At 41.5% G+C, this 20,375-nt stretch overlaps 1 protein-coding gene across 1 annotated transcript in view; it reads left to right on the forward strand.

Annotated features, from left to right (window-relative positions):
- MED12L (mediator complex subunit 12L) overlaps positions 1-20,375 on the forward strand; it is a 764,678-nt gene that overhangs the window by 13,270 nt on the left and 731,033 nt on the right. Inside the window, exon 3 of the mRNA XM_029616044.1 lies at positions 16,912-17,016. Coding sequence (XP_029471904.1) covers positions 16,912-17,016 — 105 coding nt within the window. The remainder of the gene's footprint in view (positions 1-16,911; positions 17,017-20,375) is intronic.

Below are 20,375 nucleotides of genomic sequence, written 5' to 3' on the forward strand. Positions count from 1 at the left end.
CTGTTCAGCTTGGAGAAGCAACGGCTAAGGGGGGATATGGTAGGGTCTATAAAATCATGAGAGGTCTAGAACGGGTAAATGTGCATCTGTTATTTACTCTTTCGGATAATAGAAGGACTAGGGGGCACACCATGAAGTTAGCAAGTAGCACATTTAAAACTAATGGGAGAAAAATCTTTTTCACCCAATGCACAATTAAGCTCTGCAATTTGTTGCCAGAGGATGTGGTCAGTGCAGTTAGTGTAGCTGGGTTTAAAAAAGGTTTGGAGAAGTCCATTAACTGCTATTAATCAAGTTGACTTAGAGAATGCCTTTGCTATTACTGGCATCAGTAGCATGGGATCTACTTAGTGTTTGGGTAATTGCCAGGTTCTTATGGCCTGGATTAGCCTCTGTTGGAAACAGGATGCTGGGCTTGATGGACCCTTGGTTTGACCCAGTATAGCAATTTCTAATGTTTTTTTTACCTCGTTTCCAATCTTGTTTTATATGGTCTTCTCCAGGCCCTTCCACAGTGAACATAGAACAGAAACATCTGTCATGCAATTTTGCTTTCTCCTCCGCATCTACATATTCCTCCCACTCACCGTTGAGACTCAAAATGCCACTTTTGCACTTCTTTCTATCACAAAAAAAAAAAAAAAGTATTTCTCTGCACTGTAGAAATGTTGTTATACTTTTCTTGTTTGGAGATTGCCGATTTCCAAATTCCACTCTGCAATAAGTGGTTTGTGAACTTGCAAAATTGATAAGAATATAAAATTTACCATATTTGGTCAGACCAAAGGTCCAAAAAAGCCCAGTTTCCTATTTCCAACGGTGGCCAGTCCAGATCACAGGAACCTGGCAGTATCCCAAAGGGTAGATAGATTTCATGCTGCTTATCCCAGGGATAAGCATGGATTTCTGCAATGCCATCTTAGTAATGGTTAATGGACTTTTCCTCCAGGAACTTGCCCATACCTTTTTTAAATACAACTAACTAACAAGCTTTCACCACATCCGTTGACAACGAATTCCAGAGCTTAATTATGCTTGAAGTAAAAAAAATATTCTCTCTTAGTTTTAAATGTACAGCTTGGTAACTTTGTTTTGTGTTCCCTAGTTCTGTACTTATTGAAACACTAAACAATTGATTCACATTTACTTGTATCATGCCACACATTATTTTATAGACATAAGAACATGCCATACTGGGTCAGACCAAGGGTCCATCAAGCCCAGCATCCTGTTTCCAACAGTGGCCAATCCAGGCCATATGAACCTGGCAAGTACCCAAAAACTAAGTCTATTCCATGTTACCATTGCTAGTAATAGCAGTGGCTATTTTCTAAGTCAACTTAATTAATAGTAGGTAATGGACTTCTCCTCCAAGAACTTATCCAATCCTTTTTTAAACACAGCTATACTAACTGCACTAACCACATCCTCTGGCAACAAATCCCAGTGTTTAATTGTGCGTTGAGTGAAAAAGAACTTTCTCTGATTAGTTTTAAATGTGCCACATGCTAACTTCATGGAGTGCCCCCTAGTCTTTCTATTATCCGAAAGTGTAAATAACCGATTCACATCTACCTGTTCTAGACCTCTCATGATTTTAAACACCTTTATCATATCCCCCCTCAGCCGTCTCTTCTCCAAGCTGAAAAGTCCTAACCTCTTCAGCCTTTCCTCATAGGGGAGCTGTTCCATTCCCCTTATCATTTTGGTCGCCCTTCTCTGTACCTTCTCCATCTCAATTATATCTTTTTTGAGATGCGGCGACCAGAATTGTACACAGTATTCAAGGTGCGGTCTCACAATGGAGTGATACAGAGGCATTATGACATTTTCCGTTTTATTCACCATTCCCTTTCTAATAATTCCCAACATTCTGTTTGCTTTTTTGACTGCTGCAGCACACTGAACCTCAGCCATCTCTTCTCCAACTTGAATAGTCCTAACCTCGTTAACTATTCCTCATAAGGGGATTATTTCATCCCCTTTAAGGTGAATTTTAAATCGAGTGCGCATGCGCCCATAACGCATGTATCAGTGCAAGAGTGAGGATACACTAGAATTTTTAATTGTGCATGCACACTAAACACGTGTATGTTTTAACATTTACCAACCGCGTGGAAGTATGCTCCTAATTTTAAGAGACATACACACAGCTAGCACATGTATGTCTTCAATAGGACTATGTTGGCTTTTATGTGCGTATGTCAGCGAATTCTAAAAAATGCTCGTGTGAGGCACATTCCCCGTTTTCCGCTTAGTACACCAGTTTGTTCAGTGAATTTCAAGATCTTTCACACCTCTCTGGCTCTTCATCTTGTATACTGCCCAGTTGACCCAGACCCCTCATCCTGTCCCATAAGCCCTAAATCTTGAGATCTATAGACTTGTTCCTCATCAGGAGCAGCAGTAAAGTTGCGCGGATATCTAGCCTATGCACGCTGTGATTTTTGGTTTTGAAATTCAGCATTATATGCAAATGTTTTGGCCCAGCCCTGGAACAACCATGCTCCACCCCTTTTCTACCCCCTTAATCCTCACACTCGCACTACATAAACATGTATTTTGTGGCTTTTTAAAATCTGCGCTGCGCTTATTTGGGCATTTTTGCACGAGCGACACTTTTAAAATTGCCCTGATTATCAGTTTGGTTGCCCTTGTATGTATCTTTTTTAGTTCTGCTCTATCTCTTTTTGAGATGTGGTAACCAGAACTGCACAGATTATTCAAGATGAAGTTGCACCATGGAACAATAGAGTTGTCATGATATTCTCTCTCTTACCTTCCATTCGTTTTCTAATAACCCTTAGCATTCTATTTGCTTTCTTGGCTACTGCTGCCCACTGAGCAGAAGATTTCAATATATCAATGATGCCTTGATCCTTTTGCTGAATGATGACTCCAAATGTGGAACCTTGCATTATGTAGCTATAATTTGGGTTACTCGTCCCTAATGCATCACTTTGCAGTTTTCTGCATTACATTTCATTTGGTATTTGCATGCCCAGTCTTCTAGTTTTGCAACATTCTCTTGCAATCCATCACAATCCTTTTATGATTGAATAATTTTGTGTTATTGGCAAATCTGAGCACCTCACTCATTGTTCCCGTTTCCAGATTGTTTGTTTATAAATGTGTTAAAAAGCAATGGTCCCAGAGCAGATCCCTGGGGCTCTCCATTATTCATCTTTCTACATTGGGAAAATTTACCATTTAGCCCTACCCTCTGTTTTCTATCTTTTAACAAGTTCCCAATCCACAATAGCACACTGCCCCCTATCCCATTACTTTTTAGTTCCCTAAGAAGTCTCTGGATTCCAGAAAGCATTTAACAATATCAGTAATTTTATTCTTTGATAGTTTCTACCATTTTGCCTGGCATAGACATCAGACTCACTGGTCTGTAGTTTCCTGGATCACACCTGGATTCCTGTAAAAAAATAAAAAAATTGGTGTTACATTGGTAACCTTCCAGCCTTCAAGTACCATAGACGATTTTAATGATAGTTTACAAAATACCATTAGCAGGCCTGCTTTTACACTATTCAGTTTTTTCAGCCCTCTGGGATGTATATCAACTGGTCCAGGCGATTTGCTACTCTTTATTTTGTCAGTTTGCTCTATTACATCTTTCAGGTACATTGAGATTTGTTTTACTTCCTCTGAATCATCATCTTTGAATATCATTTGTGGAATGGGTATCTGCCTTACATCTTCCTTAGTGAAGACTGAAGCAAAGAATTCATTTAGCCTCTCTACTATGACCTTGTCATCCCGGAGTGTCTCTCTTTTATCCCTTGATCATCTAGTGGTCCAAATGACTCCCTCTCAGGCTTTTTACTTTTAATTATGAGTTTTTGCATCCACGGCAAGCTTCTTTTTAAATTCTCTCTTAGCCTTCCTTATCAGTGCTTTGCATCTAACTTGCCAGTTCTTATGCTGTTTGCTGTTTTCATTTGGATCCATTTTCCATTTCTTGAAAGATGTTCTTTTAGTTATTATAGCCTCTTTTATCTCACCATGCCAGTAAGTCATTTAGTCTTCCTTTGTCCTTTTTCTAATGCATGGAATATATCTGGTCTGGGCTTCCAAGATTGTATTTTTAAACAACGTCCATGCCTGATATAAACTCTTAACTTTTGCAGCTACTCCATTTTCCTCATTTTATCATAGTTACCCTTTAGAAAGTTAAGGGGTAGATTTTCAAACCTACGCGAGGGCGTACATGGATGCCCGATTTTAAAACATGCACGCGTAGGCGGGCATGTTATAAAATTGGGGGTCGGCGTGCACAAGGGAGATGCAGACTAGTGCATCTTGCGCATGCCGACACCTGCGGCCTTCCCCCGTTACCTTCATACCCTTAGTCCTATTCTAACCCCCCGACCTCTGTCTTAACTTTTGCGCCTACCTCCGGGCAGGCGTAAGTTGTGTGCGCCGGCAGCCTGCCAACACGCGATCCTCCAACACAGCGACAAATGGCTGCTGTGCCAGAGGCCTCTGGCCCTGCCCCACCCCCGGACCGCCCCTTTTTTTAAAGCCCTGGGACTTAGATGAGTCCCGGGGCTTTATGCACGTCGCCAGGCCTTTATAAAATAGGCCCGGTGCGCATAAGCCAGTCTACGCGCGTAAATCCTTAAAAATCCGGCCCTAAATGCACAGTAGATTTCTCCAGTTAAGTCAAATTTAATCATGTTGAGATAACTGTTGCCAAGTGGCTCCAAAACTGTTACCTCTCGCACCAAATCTTGTGTTCCACTAAGAACTAGATCTAAAATAGCGTCCCCTCTTGTTGGTTCTTGTATCAGCTGATGCATGAAGCAACCATTTATTCCTTCTATGAACTTGACAGTCTGCTGCTGATTTTATTAACATTTCATTGTCTTCATTGTGGCCAGGCCGATGGTAAAAAAAAAACAAAACCAAAACAGTGGTAAAGGGTGGAAATAGCAAGAGATGGTTGAAAGGAAGCCCATCCCAGTTTGGCTGTTTTTGGAGACCCTGTTTTATTATGCACAGCGTCACATGTGCATTAGTACAGAACCTCTGCTCTTGTGAACCTGTTTGCCCTCTGTCATTGCTGCTATTCACCTTAAGCTGCTACATGCGTTCCCAGCACCTCTTGGGCCCACGCCCATGATCAGAGTGTCGCGGTACTTCAGGGATAGTAGATAAAACTCCTTTTATATCCTTGTGAACAAGACTAGTTTACATCTTGTGATATTTGGCAGCTTTCATCCACTTTTGTGTCGTAGCCCTTAATTGCTCATTGTCACTATGTAATGTTCCTTTGTTAGACGTAACGAGTATGAACAAGAAAACAGAATTATCGTCAACCCTGTGGTATTCTTTAATGGGGGGAAAAACTTCTGGGAGAGAATCAAAATGGCGCCTTGAGGGGCAGACGCGATTGCTCAAGCTCCGGTCTTACCTTGTTTTTTTATCTACTTTGCTCTTGGTTATGCCGCACACTAAAGGAAAGGCCAATTGAGGGTTGTAACCTCAACTCCCCCTCAGCCAGCAATGATTTAAACGAGGATAGAGGGCTTCTGCTCTGGTGCGGGACTTGCTCCCGACGTTGGCTCCGCTGTCTGCGCAGGAGTAGATCAAACTCCTGCGCCATTGGAGGAAATATCTTTAAGCCCCGGAGCTCCGGTGACTCCCTCACCACCATCACACGATGCGGCTGGGAGACCGGGCGGTTAGTTGGGGTGGAAGACGCCCGAAGAAGAGACCGCCATTGATGCAGGCCCTCCAGCTAAATTTGTGTCCTGTGATGCCAACGTTGGAATGTGGACATCTACCCCACTGGTTGCAGAAACAACTATAGGCTCAGCGGCAGGACAGTCTGGATTCCCCGTCAAAATGCCAGCCCTAGAAGGGAGAGAGCTCATGGAAGACCCCCAGAACAGCGATGGATATCCTCAATCTCCCATGGTAACTTTTTCCTATAAACCATTTTTGGTTAAACCTTCAGTTGTGACTTTAGATTCGGTATGGAAGGCTATATCTATGTTAGAAAGCTCTATTGTTTCTTTAACAACGGCTTTGAAAGACTCTCAAAACCAATTTACCTCTTTAAAACCTGAGGTCACAACACATTCATCTAAAATAGAAGACCTAGAATTTAAAGTGTCTCAAATTCAAAAAACCCAGACTGCTCTAATACAGGGAGAATCTATAATATCTAAGAGAGTGGAGAACTTGGAAAATTCAACTAAATATCTGAACCTCAGAGTATTAAATTTTCCTAAATGTCAATTCGTTTCTCCTAGAGAGCAATATAAAAAGTATTTGCAAGAGATACTGCATTTTTCACTGGACATGATACCACCTATGTCAGTTTATTTCCTTCAAAACAGTATGAAAGTGAGAAATTCCTGATTCTATGCCAGTTTTGTCATCGAATGTAAATCCTCAGTCACCCGTGAATGTCTCTGAATTTTTGGAAACATCTACTGAAGCTCAGGTTGAAAATAGAGGAACTCATTTTTGGCTAAATTTGTTTTCTCTACTGATCGGGACAATGTCCTCAAGATATTTCTTCGAAATAGAGAATCCTTGTATTTAGGCCAGGGAGTTTGGATTTATCTAGACATCTCCAGAGTAACACGTCAGAAAAAATCTTGAATTTATGCCCTCTGGCGCGATTGCTGGGTGCTGAAATAACTATACGTTATCCTTGTAAGTGTGAAATTAAAATTGAAAATAATAGATATGTATTTTTTGAACCTTCCCAATTGGGTTATTTTTTGGATTCCAAGCAACAATCTGGTGAAGACAACCAAGTAGCTACCGGTGAATGAATAATCCTGCACTTCCCCTCTTTAAGTACTTATTTTTTGTGTTTAGTATTGCTCTATTTTGTATTGATTCTCCCCAATTACATTGTAATTCAAGAAATGGTTTAAATATGCAAGTAGAATTATTAATTTTTCTTTTGATAATTATTTGCCAATCTTGTGTTTTCCATGACATGTTATTGATGTCTATATAATTGAAAATTCAATAAAGAAAATTATAAAAACTTCTGGAGGCTAATTGAAAGAAATGTATCTCCTCTTTGATATATATATATGCTGGCATTTGAATTCCTTTTTGATAGCAATTATATATAAACATGCTTGGAATTGGATACAAGGAATTAAAAGCTTTTTGGGTTAGATGGGTCACGAACATAAATAAATTTATGCTTGAAAATTTCCCCAGTCTTCAATAGATGGGAAAGATAGTCGTCCCCCCCCTGCCATTTGCCTCTCGTTATACAGTGTTAAGTATTTGATACTAGCAAAATCTATGCACTTGGAGTTGAGAGGCGGTTTCTTTTTTTGGAATTGCTGAACTAGGCTTAATAATTGTTTTGTCACTTTTCTGGTCACTTTGAGTTTCACTGGCTGCTGTTCTGAACAGATTTGTCTCTCTTTAAAGGATTTATTCAGGCAACTGATTATTTATTACATATTTGTATAATGCAAATCAAACTTAAGCAGTTTCCAGTACTGATATTCATAAAATTATTTAAAACAAAATTAAAATGTAAAGAAAACAGTAGGAAAACAGACAAGATAAAGATAATATAAAAAAATGAACTTGATATAATCTCAAAATTTAGCACATCTTGCAAAAACAATTATTCGTTAATGCATATTATAAACCTGCAAGAAACAGATTTAAAAAATAACGCAAAATACTCATTAAAATGCAAGGCAGACGTTTCCAGAAATAAATAAATTAAAAGGTCATGACAGTACAATTCATTTAAAATTACTGTGCCCATCATATTTTAAATCAGTTAAAAGCCTCCTGAAAAAGAAAACCCTTGACCAATTTCCTGAATGTTAATAAGATCTCTTCCTTGATAGGACTTAGTGCATTCCAAAGCTTAGGCCTTTTTAGATTTTTTTTGTTTTTGTTTTGTTTTTAAACTTGTGATTCATCCAGTCTAATGACTTAAAAAAAATTTTGCAAATTAGATCTCAGTGACCAATGGGGACAGTAACATTTTAGAAAAGCATTAAAACTATCCAGAACAAGGCCTTGTATACGTTTAAAAACTAGCATCAATATTTTTAATTGAATCCACCAATGTTTTGGTAACCAATGATATTTTAAAAGTACAATGGACCCTTGAGTTACAACCAGCCTGACATACGAACAACTTGGGTTACAACCAAAATTTTAGTTTTGAGTTACAACCTGAATGCCGGCCAAGGCCATGTGTATCCGCTTGTGCGTGCGGTTGCATCTAATTGGGCGTTTTCCCCTGTCAATCGTGTTTTTTTGGGCTTGGTGGGTGGGACTTCTGCTCTGCTTTTGCAGTGATTGGCTGCTGCTGCCGATGATGCCTGTCCATATCAGGCGCACCCAGAGCTGCAAATGTTCACAGGAGCACATAAGCAAACTCGGCATGGCATTGCAGCACGCAACAACATCACTGGTGACCAAGGAAGCTTCTGTGCAGCAGCAGAAAGGGAGTGTAGCACTCAGCTGGCTACAGCAAGGTATCGGGAGAGGAGGAATGAGTATGCTGGGAGGGGGAAATCCTCCCCTTCCTCCTTTCCTGCAAGCCAAAGATGTCATCTTGAATGGTGGGTACAGTATGAAATTGTTTCTGGTAGGCTAGGCACATTTTATAACTTTTTGGTGAGTACACTATGAAAATTAATTTACCAGAAACACAAATAGACATATTGTTCAGCCCTTTTTTATTATGAAAAGGTTAAGAAAGGGGTGTTTTGGGAGGTTTGGAATGCATTATGGGTATTTCCATAATTTCTTATTGGAGAAATAGTTTTGAGTTACAACCAGCCCTCGCGAACGAATTGAGCTCGTAAGTCAAGAGTCCACTGTATTGGCAAAATATGTTAGCGGATTGAGGTCCCAGACACTATTCTGGCAACTGAATTCTGTACACATTGCAGTGCTATAAAGATTGTTTGAGGAAGACTGAAATATAATCAAGAGAGGTCATGACCAGGGGGTGAACAATGATTTTCAAATCTGTTCCATTCAGTGAGGCAGATTGCACCCTCACCTGACCTATAGTTTCCCGCATCACCTCTGGAACCCTTTTTAAATATTGGGGTTACATTGGCAACTTTTCAGTCTTCAGTTACAATGAGTGGTTTAGTGATAGGTTACAAATTACTTGTAATAGGTCTGAAATTTCATTTTTGAGTTCTTTCAGATCCCTGAGGTGTGCATACCATCTGGTTCAGAAGATTTGCTGCTCTTTGGTTTGTCAATCTGGCCTGCTATATCTTTCAGGTTCACAGTGATTTGGTTCAATTCATCTGAATCGTCATCCTTGAAAACTGTCTCCAGAATGGGTATCTCTCCAATATCCTCATCATTAAACACAGAAGGAAAGAATTCATTCCATGATGGCCTTATCCTCCCTAAGTGCCTCTTTAACCCCTCAATCATCTAATGGTCCAACCCACTTTCTTGCAAGCTTCCTTCTTCGAATTTTTTAAAAAGTTTTTATTGTAAGTTTTTGCCTTTATGGCAAACTACTCTTCAAATTCTCTTAGCCTGATCTGCAAGCCCCAATGGTGGAGGCGGACTTGGACGTTGTTGCTGTCATGGAGATGTGGTTCACGGAATCTCATGATTGGGATACGGCAATACTGGGCTGTAACTTGTTAAGGAAGGACAGAGAGGACAGGATAGGAGGAGGAGTGGCTCTTTATGTCAGAAACAATATCCAAGCATCTGAGCTGCAAGGAAGATGGGGCAAAGAAGAAGCACTATGGGCCAACCTAAAAAACGATGATGGGGCATCCATTTTTATTGGAGTGGTTTACAGGCCTCCAAATCAAATGGAAGAGCTTGACAGAGATCTGTTTGAAGACATCCAAAAGATGGGAAAGAAGGGAGAAGTGGTGATTGTTGAAGATTTTAATCTGCGGATGTAGACTGGAGAATCCCTTCTGCAGAATCTAACAGTTGTAGAGAGATAGTGGATGCCCTGCAAGGGGCTCTGTTCAAACAATTGGTAATGGAACCCACGAGGGATGAAGCTATACTAGATTTAGGGGTAGATTTTCAAAGGGTTACACGCATAACCCCCGAAAAGCTGCCCCTGGATGCATGTATGTCTCAGGGCTTCGAAAAAGGGGCGGGGCTGGGGGCATGACGACGGTCCGGGGGTGGGGCCGAGTGCTCCGACACAGCGGCCTGTGCCGGGGCATAGCGCACCGGCGCGCGCAAGTTACAAATGCCTCGGGCAGGCGTAACTTTTTCAACAAAGGTAGGAGGGGGGATTTAGTTAGAGCTGGGGTGGGTTAGATAGGGGAAGGGAGGGGAAGGTGGGGCGGGAGAAAATGTTCCCTCCAAGGCCGCTCCGATTTTGGAGTGGCCTTGGAGGGAACGGGGAAAGCCATCAGGGCTCCCCTTGGGCTCGGCGCGCGCAAGGTGCACATGTGTACACCCCCTTGCGCGCACCGACCCTGGATTTTATAACATGCGTGTGGCAGCGCGCGCATGTTATAAAATCGGGCGTAGATTTGTTCGCGCCGGGTTGCACGAACAAATGTACGCCCGCGCATAAGTTTTAAAATCTGGCCCTTAGTGCTCACTAATGGAGATAATGTCTCTAATGTCCAGGTGGGTGCCCACCTCAGCACCAGTGATCATCAAACGGTATGGTTTCATATCACAAACAGAATATGGAGAAGAAGCACGAAGACCCGAGGTTTGCAGTTCAAAAACACAGACTTTGATGAAATGGGGAAGTACCTGGAGGAAGAACTAGAAGGCTGGGAGAACAAGAGAGATGTAGAGCAACAGTGGGCCAAACTAAAAGGAGCAAATACCAAGACAATCTTTGGGAAAATTGTTTTCAAGAAATTAACGATCTCTTATCCAGCTTAAATCTAATTCTAAACCAATCAAAAAGCGAATTCCTGCTAATCTCTCCGGATAATTGCAAAATCACTACAAACCCGCCAGCCAACTTGCAAATCTCAAAAGTCAGAGATTTAGGAGTTTCCATAGATAACCGGCTAAATTTAAAATCGTTTATCAACCAAACAACCAAAGACTGCTTCCACAAACTTCACGTATTAAAAAGAATAAAACCCCTATTTCATTTCCATGACTACAGAACAGTGCTCCAAGCAATAATATTTGCGAAAATAGATTACTGCAACGCTATCCTACTAGGCCTCCCAGCTTCCCATATAAAACCTCTCCAAATGATACAGAACACGGCAGCAAGAATTCTAACAAACACAAGGAGAAGAGATCACATTACACCAGTCCTTAAAGACCTTCACTGGTTACCAATCCACTACAGGATAATTCATAAGTCCCTCACCACAATCTACAAAAATATCCATGGACTGGCTCCACTCCATCTACAAATAGCTCTCAAAAAACACTCCTCCAACAGACCCATCAGAGAAGCGTATAGAGAATATCTACAAGTACCACACACCAATACCACCCAACATATAACATTGAGAGATCGTGCCTTCTCCACAGCAGGTCCACCACTCTGGAACTCAATCCCCTTAGAATTACGACAGGAACCATGTCTTCCAACCTTCAGGAAGAGACTTAAAACATGGCTATTCTTGAAAGCATTTCCGGACCCTTAATGATTCTCTTCCAACAAATGCAACATCTTCTATTAATCGGAACCAGACACTACCAACCATTCAATACAACGTTATGTTTCTCGTTAAACTTTTATCTTTCCTCTCACTCTACTCCCAGTTAGAATAACCCCTGTTATATTGTAACTTATTTTTCTATGCACTTGTTATAATTTGTAATGTATACTCTTATGTTTTAGTTATGTTCGTTATAATGTATTGCTCACCCCTTGTTTTATGTAAACCGACATGATACGAACTTCCGTGAATGCCGGTATAGAAAAACACAAATAAATAAATAAATATGTTAGAAAAGTAAAGAAAAGCAAGAGAAAAATCAAACCTATCCCCAAAGGGAGGAGCACAAGGAAGAATATCTGGTGGAACTGAGGGAGACAAAGAAAATAATCAAGGCAGCAAAATATCAAGCGGAAGAAAGGATTGCAAAGAGGTAAAGCAAAGTGACAAGCATTTTTCAGATACATCAGAGAAAGGAGAAAAGTTCAAAGTGGTATAGTGAAATTGAAAGGTGAAAAGGATCAATATGTGGAGAGAGACGAAGAAATGCAGAAATATTAAACGAATACTTCAGTTCGGTGTTCCCTAAAGAGGACCCTGGAGAAGGACCATCGCTAGTTAACAAGAAACTGGAGGGGAATGGAGTAGATGTAACTCCGTTTACAGAAGAGAATGTATGGGAAGAGCTAGGAAAACTGAAAGTGGACAAAGCCATGGGGCCTGATGAGGTTCATTCCCAGGATAGTGAGGGAGCTCAGAGATGTGCTGGCGGGTCCGCTGAGTGACCTGTTCAATAGATCCTTAGAAACGGGAGTGGTGCCGAGTGATTGGAGAAGAGCGGTGGTGGTCCCGCTTCACAAGAGTGGGAGCAGAGAGGAGGCTGGAAACTACAGGTCGGTTAGCCTCACCTCAGTGGTAGGAAAAGTAATGGAGTCGCTGCTGACAGAAAGAATAGTGAACTATCTACAGTCAAGAATTGTTGGACCAGAGGTAGCGTGGATTCACCAGGGGAAAGTCCTTTCAGACAAATCTGATTTGACTTTTTTGATTGGGTGACTAAGGAATGAGATCGAGGAAGAGCGCTCGATGTCAACTACTTGGATTTCACGAAAGCTTTTGATACGGTACCTCACAGGAGGCTTGTGAATAAAATGAGAAGCTTAGGAATGAGTGCTGAGGTGGTGGCCTGGATTGCAAACTGGTTGACGGACAGAAGACAATGTGTGATGGTAAATGGAACTTACTCTGAAGAGAGAATGGTGTTAAGCGGAGTGCCGCAAGGATCAGTGTTGGGACCGGTCCTGTTCAATATCTTTGTGAGCGACATTGTGGACGGGATAGAAGGTAAGGTTTGTCTTTTTTGCGGATGATACTAAGATCTGCAACAGAGTGGATACGCCGGAAGGAGTGGAGAGAATGAGATTGGATTTAAAGAAGCTGGAAGAGTGGTTGAAGATATGGCAGCTGAGATTCAATGCCAAGAAGTGCAGAGTCATGCATATGGGGGGTGAAGGGCTGATGTGCGTGGAGAGGGGAGAGAGAGAGTCTTTGGGGTGATAGTGTCTAACGATCTAAAGTCGATGATACAATGTGACAAGGTGATAGCTGGGCTGGGCTACATAGAGCGAGGAATATCGAGTAAGAGAAAGGAAGTGATGATCCCCTTGTTACAGGGCCTTGGTGAGGCCTCACCTGGAGTACTGTGTTCAGTTCTGGAGACCATTTCTCCAAAGGGACAGGGACAGGATGGAGGCGGTCCAGAGAAGGGCGACCAAAAAGGTGGATGGTCTTCATAAAATGACTTATGAGGAGAGATTGAAGAACCTAAATATGTATACCCTAGAGGAAAGGAGGAGCAGGGGTGATATGATACAGACTTTCAGATACTTGAAAGGTTTTAATGATCCATGGTCAACAACAAACCTTTTCCGTTGGGGAAAAAAATCAGTAGAACTAGGGGTCACGACTTGAAGCTCCAGGGAGGAAGACTCAGAACCAATGTCAGGAAGTATTTCTTCATGGAGAGGGTGGTGGATGCCTAGAATGCCCTTCCGGAGGAAGTGGTGAAGACTAAAACTGAAGGATTTCAAAGGGGCATGGGATAAACGCTATGGGCCGGATTTTAAAAGGGTTACGCGCATAAGGTACACGTGTAACCCTTTTAAAATGCCCCTGCGCGCGCGCTGAGCCTATATTGCAAAGCCCCGGGACGCGCGTAATTCTCGGGGCTTTCTTGGGGTTGGGCTTGTCGGGGGGCATGATGCGGTCGGTGTGTCATCGGGGGGTGTGTCGGGGGGGCGTGATGCGGTCAGCGCGTCATCCGGGGGCGGTGCCGCAGGCGTGGTTTCGGCCCGGGGGTGTTCAGGGAGCGTGGCCGCGGCCTCCAGACCAGCCCCCGGACCGGAACATGGCGCATGGCAACCGGCCTGGCGTGCGCAAAGTTACGCCTGCCTCGAGCAGGTGTAACTTGTGCGACAGAGGTGTGGGGGGGGGGGGTTTTGATAGGGCCGGAGGGGTGGGTAAGGGAGGGGAAGGTGGGGGGAGGCGGAAGAAAAGTTCCCGCCGAGGCCGCTCTGATTTCGGAGCGGCCTCGGCGGGAACGGGCAGTGCGCGCAGGGCTAGGCGCGCGCAAGTTGCACAAATGTGCACCCCCTTGTGCGCACCGACCCCAGATTTTATAAGATACGCGCGGCTACACGTGTATCTTATAAAATCCGGCGTACTTTTGTTCGCGCGCGCGCTGTGTTTTAAAATGTACCCCTATGGATCCATAAAGGCTAGAGGATGGGAATGAAGAGAAGAGCCATGGGGGTGGATTACTGGAGTGGAGGCTACTTCCTGGTGATTACTACCCTTACTCAATAAACCTTCACAAGATTAATGCAACTCCAGCATTGCTCTCTGTTTCAATGGCAAGGGGAAATTTGGAAAGAGGATTTGCATTCAAACAGCAGCCAACAAGGACTGAACGTCACAATCTGGATAAACAAATAAGCATGGGTGTAGCTTGCTTATTACAACCGTTACTACCCTAAACCAATTAAGCCTGATACATCACTTTGAATACATATATAGCGTTGCTCTCTGCTTCAACGGCAGGGGGAAATGTGGAAAAGAGGATTTGCATTCAGACAGCAACCAATAAGGCAATGATCTGTGCAGTCTGGGTAAACAAGCATCGGGGTAACTTGCTTGATGTGGTGGTTACTACCCTTAACCATTAAGCCTTATGCTTACCTTTGATGCAACCAACATTACTCTCTACATCAATGGCAGGGGATGGCAGGAAACTTGAATCAAACAGTTACCAACAAGGTCCCTGAAACTGGTGGTTGGTGAAACAGATACGTATGGGAAAATAAGTGTGGGAGCTTGCTGGGCAGACTGGATGGGCTGATTGGTCTTTTTCTGCCGTCATTTCTATGTTTCTATGTTTCTTATCCGTGTTTTACACTTAACTTGACAATGGTTATGCTTTTTCCTGTTTTCTTCAGATGGATCATTCTTCCAATTTTTGAAGGAAGATATTTTGGCTAAAATAGCCTCCTTCACCTCACCTATTAACCATACCGGCAATTGTTTTGTCCTTCCTTTCGCCTTTCTTAATGCATGGAATACATCTGGACTGCACTTCTAAGATGGTATTTTCTAACAATGTCCACACCTGTTGTACACACTCAGCTTTTGTAGCTGCACCTTTCAGTTTTTTCTAACAATTTTTCTCAAAGTTTCCCTTTTTGAAAGTTTAGTGCTAGAACAGTGGATTTAGTTACTGTCCCCCCTTCCAGTCATTAATTCAAACAATCATATTATGATCACTATTGCCAAGCAGCCCCACCACCGTTACCTCTCTCACCAAATCCTGTGCTCCACTTAGATCTAAAATAGCTCCCTCTCTCGTCATTTCCTGAACCATTTTATAACATGCGCGCATGTGTGTGCCAAATTTTAAGTGGGGGCATGCAAATCCCATTTCTGTTGTGTAAGTTGGGGGATTTTAAAAGAGGTGTGTTTTGACGCCATTACCAGTTCCATTTAACAAGCTAGGTCCTTCAGACCCCCTGGTTTGATAGCCTGTACCCTCCCCAGTTATCCCAGACCCTTTAAACCTCTCTGAAATGGCTCTAATGTTTTCTTTTATAACTTGCACGTCATACATAGCATAAGTAAAGTTGCATGACAGGGGACCTCGGTGTGCACTGGGATGCGTAAATATTTACACAGTCCTCTCTTGGCTAGGCTTTGAAATGCCCATGCCTCTCCCAGACCATGCCCACACCCCGCTCCTTGAAAAGTTTTGAGATGTGCATGCTGGGGCATTCACGCGTGTATCTGGGCACTTTTTAAAATACGGTTGGTGCACGTGAGCCTGACTTATTCGTGCATCCCCTAATTAATGCACGCATCAAGCTTTTAAAATTCATCTTTAAAACTGTGGAACATATTTAGTGAGGGGTAATGAGCCAAGTAAAGTGCTTCAGTTTTGCTCATATTTAATAAAAGTTTGTCAGCTAGCCATTTTTTAATAGAAGGTAAACAAATCAAGAGGTAATTAGGGTCTTCCTTATAGGACCTTTTCACTGGATATAAAATTGGATATCATCTGCATAGATGAAAACCAACAAAGCTTGCCCAAGACCTTATAGATTGGGGTGATGTAAATTTTGAACAGGGATGCTGAGAGGGTGGACCCCTGTGGGACCCCATTATACAAATCAAACAGCTCTGACTTCTGCCCTGGTAATACAATGCACTGAGTTCGTCACTGTGTGTAAAAAAAACCCCAAAAAACAAAAAAAAACCAACAAAAAAAAAATCCCTGAATCATTGAAATAAGGTTTTTTCCCCTCCTTCCCCATCTGTTAGCTGGTCCGACATGTATGGGCTTCAGCGATGGATTTGGGTCATATAGCATCTTGCGCTTTAAATTTTCTTGAATAGAACTCTCAAATGATTGCGTTTTCCATTGCAGAATTTGCTTGTCTGCCACTGCTCCCCTTGAAGTATAGCTGGTTTGTCTGAAAACATCATAAGAGTATGAATATTGTGGTTATAAGAAAGTTGTCGTGAAACTCCCCATTCGGATGAGCTTCTTGTTGCAAACTGCTTTGGCATCTAACCATGTTAGAAATATACCTGTGCCTTTAATGCTGGATCCCAAACAAACTTATTTGTACTTGGATATAGAAATATGCACTTGCATCTCTTCTGTATCATATTGCTATGTTGTAGTAAAACTCAGAACAATATTTTGATGTAAACTTTCCCAGTCAAGTCCTGTGTTTTTTTTCTGCAGGATGAGCTGACTGCGGTGAACGTAAAGCAAGGCTTCAGCAATCAGCCAGCGTTCTCTGGAGATGAGCATGGATCGGCCAGAAACATTGTCATTAACCCATCAAAGGTAAGGCCAGGCTGATATGGTGACATTACGCTTGTGTTAGACGGTCAGCACCACCTACCAAGAAATCCTCCTCCTGCAGACTCTCTCTTATACAACACTATATGTCTGTGGGGCAGTAAAGTAGTGGGTTTTTTTTTTTTAATTCCATGTTTTGGGTTTATTTTGGATATCAGGCTGTGCTCTCCTCAGGAGTAGCTTTGGTAATGTGGCATCTTTTGACAAGTTGGGGACAGGACGTTCCTGGTGGACACAGTTCATGAACTACAGAGGCCAGACTTTAGTTTACTTTCGTACTTTCCCCATCTAATAACACTTCTTTAGTCATCTTTCCACATCAAATTTTCAGTATGTCAGAGGGTCCAAGGAGATCCTGACAGGAGTATATATTCTGGAAAGTAGGCTTTCTATTAAAATTGAAACAACCCCCATCTCCCCCCCCCCCCAAAAAATTATAACCTCCCCAAAAATCAGACTTGTATAAAAGAGAAGTACTGTACATATCCCTGAGAGTACCATTTTGATAGCCAACTTTCATATCTGCTCTGTTGAAATGCCACTCTAAAATGTGTATCTCAGTGTTGGAGGTTCTTTATGGCTAAATTGTTCTATGATGAAGTAAATAATATTGACATTTTGAATTGCATGACATGCAAATATTTCTCTGCTGGAGCTTTTGTTTTTATCTTGTTTTTTTTAATGTCATGTGTTAAAATGTTCCTGTGCTGTCTAGCCAGGTTATAAATGCTTGAGTGGGTGTCTCAGGGCTTGAAGTGTGTGCTCTAGGGCAGTAGGCCTCCAAATTAGTCCTTGGGGATCCCCCAACCAGTCCAGTTTCCAGGCTACTCGCAATGAATGTGCATGGGATAGATTTGCGTACGCACGTGCTTCACATGCTAATCAAAAAATCCACCATACACTTCCAGAGTTACTGCTTAGTGAAAATGCTTACGGTGTTTTCGGAAATCAACAATCAAATTTGGCAATAGGCAAATATAAAATGAGGATTTGTCAATTACAAGCTAAGCACATAAAAAAGGGTGAAGAACCTTTAGTACTTGAAGACTACAAACCAGATTTTCAGGACCTCTAATGACTGCATGAGAGAGTTGTATGCACACTGCCTTAATTATATGCAAATCTATCTCATTCGTATTCATTACATATGCCCTGAAAAGTGAACTGATTTAGGGTTCTTCAGAGCCAAGGTTTCCCCCTCCCTGACTTAGAACAGTGAAGTCTTAAAACAGCCCCAAAATAAATTTTTTTTTTTTTTTAAACAATCTAAAGATTTTTTTTCTTTTTGTGGAGATGAAATGTGTTCTTTTGCATAGATATGAAAAATATCCAAAAATTACAAAAGGGAATTTATCAATTTATGATCACTTGTCTATAAATACCCAGTTTCAAACCCATGAACGTCAATTTCACAAGATATCAAATGCATAAATAATAAATCCATGAATACTATTGTGTTTACAAAATTTGCATATTATTCACACTTAAAAAAAAAAAATATATATAACCAATCACACATCCATACATTCCATATGTATTCCATTCACACACACGAATTATATATTATGAAAACCTGTACATTTTTCAATTAAGACACAATTTATAAATCTTCAATATATGCGCACAATTTTTTCAATGAATTCTCCACAGAAAATCTCAAAATCCCGATACTGCTGAACATGTTCTTCTCTCAATATGCTGACAAAATACTAGTTAATTCAGTAAATGTTTATTTAAAATCTTGATGACCAAAATTTGAACACTTCTTCATAAAGTTTCACTGCGTGTATACCACGGAAATGTATAAATTAGACTTGAATTAATGGTGGTAATTCACAAGTAATCTCACAGTCTTCTAACACTGTTTGTCTTCCTTCATACTACGATGAACTGCAATGGCGGCAGTGTAGTAGCAGTAAATATTAGGGATGTGAATCGGGCTTCGGACGATTGAAAATGTCGTCGATTATTTTCAAAATCGTCAGAAATCGGGGGCTCCCCCGAAACGATAGGAAAACCCCACGATATTGATCGTGGGGGTTCTCTTATCGTTTTGGGGGAAAAACGGCAGACAAAAATAACCCCTAAACCCATCCCGACCCTTTAAAACTAATTCCTTTGCTACCCCCCCCCCCTCCAAAAACATTTTACAGGTACCTGGTGGTCCAGTGGGGGTCCCGGGAGTGATCTCCCGCTCCCGGGCTGTCGGCTGCCACTAATCAAAATGGCGCCGATGGCCCTTTGCCCTTACCATGTGACAGGGTATCCGTGCCATTGGCCGGCCCCTGTCACATGGTAGGTTATAGGAGGGAGGAGGAATAGCCTAGTGGTTAGAGCAGTGGACTATGAACCAGGAGACCAAGGTTCAAGTCCCACTGTCACTCCTTGTGACCTTGGGCAAGTCACTTTACCCTACATTACCTCAGGTACAAAAACTTAGATTGTAAGCCCTCTGGGGATAGAGAAATACCTACAGTACCTGAATGTAAACCGGTGTGATATCTCAATTGAGATGAATGTCGGTATATAAAATAAATAAATAAAATAAAATAAATAATAATAAATAATCTTAAATTGATAAATTCCCTTTTGTGATTTTTGGATATTTAATTAGTAGGGAATTAGCATATACCTTCAGTGATATTTTTGAACCTGCAGATATGATAAATGCCATACAGATTTATGTTAGACATTCTGCTCTACTGTATATAAACAAATACACATTTCAGAAATTAAATAGTTTTAGAGGTCTAACAGACTTTTTTGGTGGAGGAACACTGTCTCTTATTGATATAAAAAACACTTAGAAAAGGCAGCTTGCATAAAATTAACATTGTTTAGAATACAGGTACTGTCTGACTTCAGTATGTCAACAAATGCTGGGCTTTGAACATGCAAAGTTTGATTTAAAAATAGATCAGAGAAGGCGGAAGGGAGGACCTGCAGAAGCATGTGTGTATGTTCTGAAAGATGTGCATATAGCATTAAGGCACTATAATTCATAAAATAAAAATGGATGGCAATAAAGTGTACCTTTTTTTTCTATCTGATAAGCCTGGTTTTAAATTCATTAATTAAAAAAGGCTAAACTTTAATTCAGTACCTGCGGCTGAGACATCATACCATGCACTTGTATAGCTATCACGCTCCTGCAGTTGGCGTAATTGCAATACATTCACCTTGATGAGGGCACTTATTGTAAGATGTAAGCTTAATGAGATCTGTGTCTTGCTAGGATGAGTTCATGATAGCTGTTCTTTACTTTCAGGGAATTAAAGCAATCTATGTTCCATATTAACTTTTTAAAACTGTGCACTTCTAGGTTTTACCAGGCTTGCTTTGCT

The sequence above is a fragment of the Rhinatrema bivittatum genome, chromosome 9 (assembly GCF_901001135.1).
Source record: "Rhinatrema bivittatum chromosome 9, aRhiBiv1.1, whole genome shotgun sequence".
NCBI classification, from domain to species: Eukaryota; Metazoa; Chordata; class Amphibia; order Gymnophiona; family Rhinatrematidae; genus Rhinatrema; species Rhinatrema bivittatum.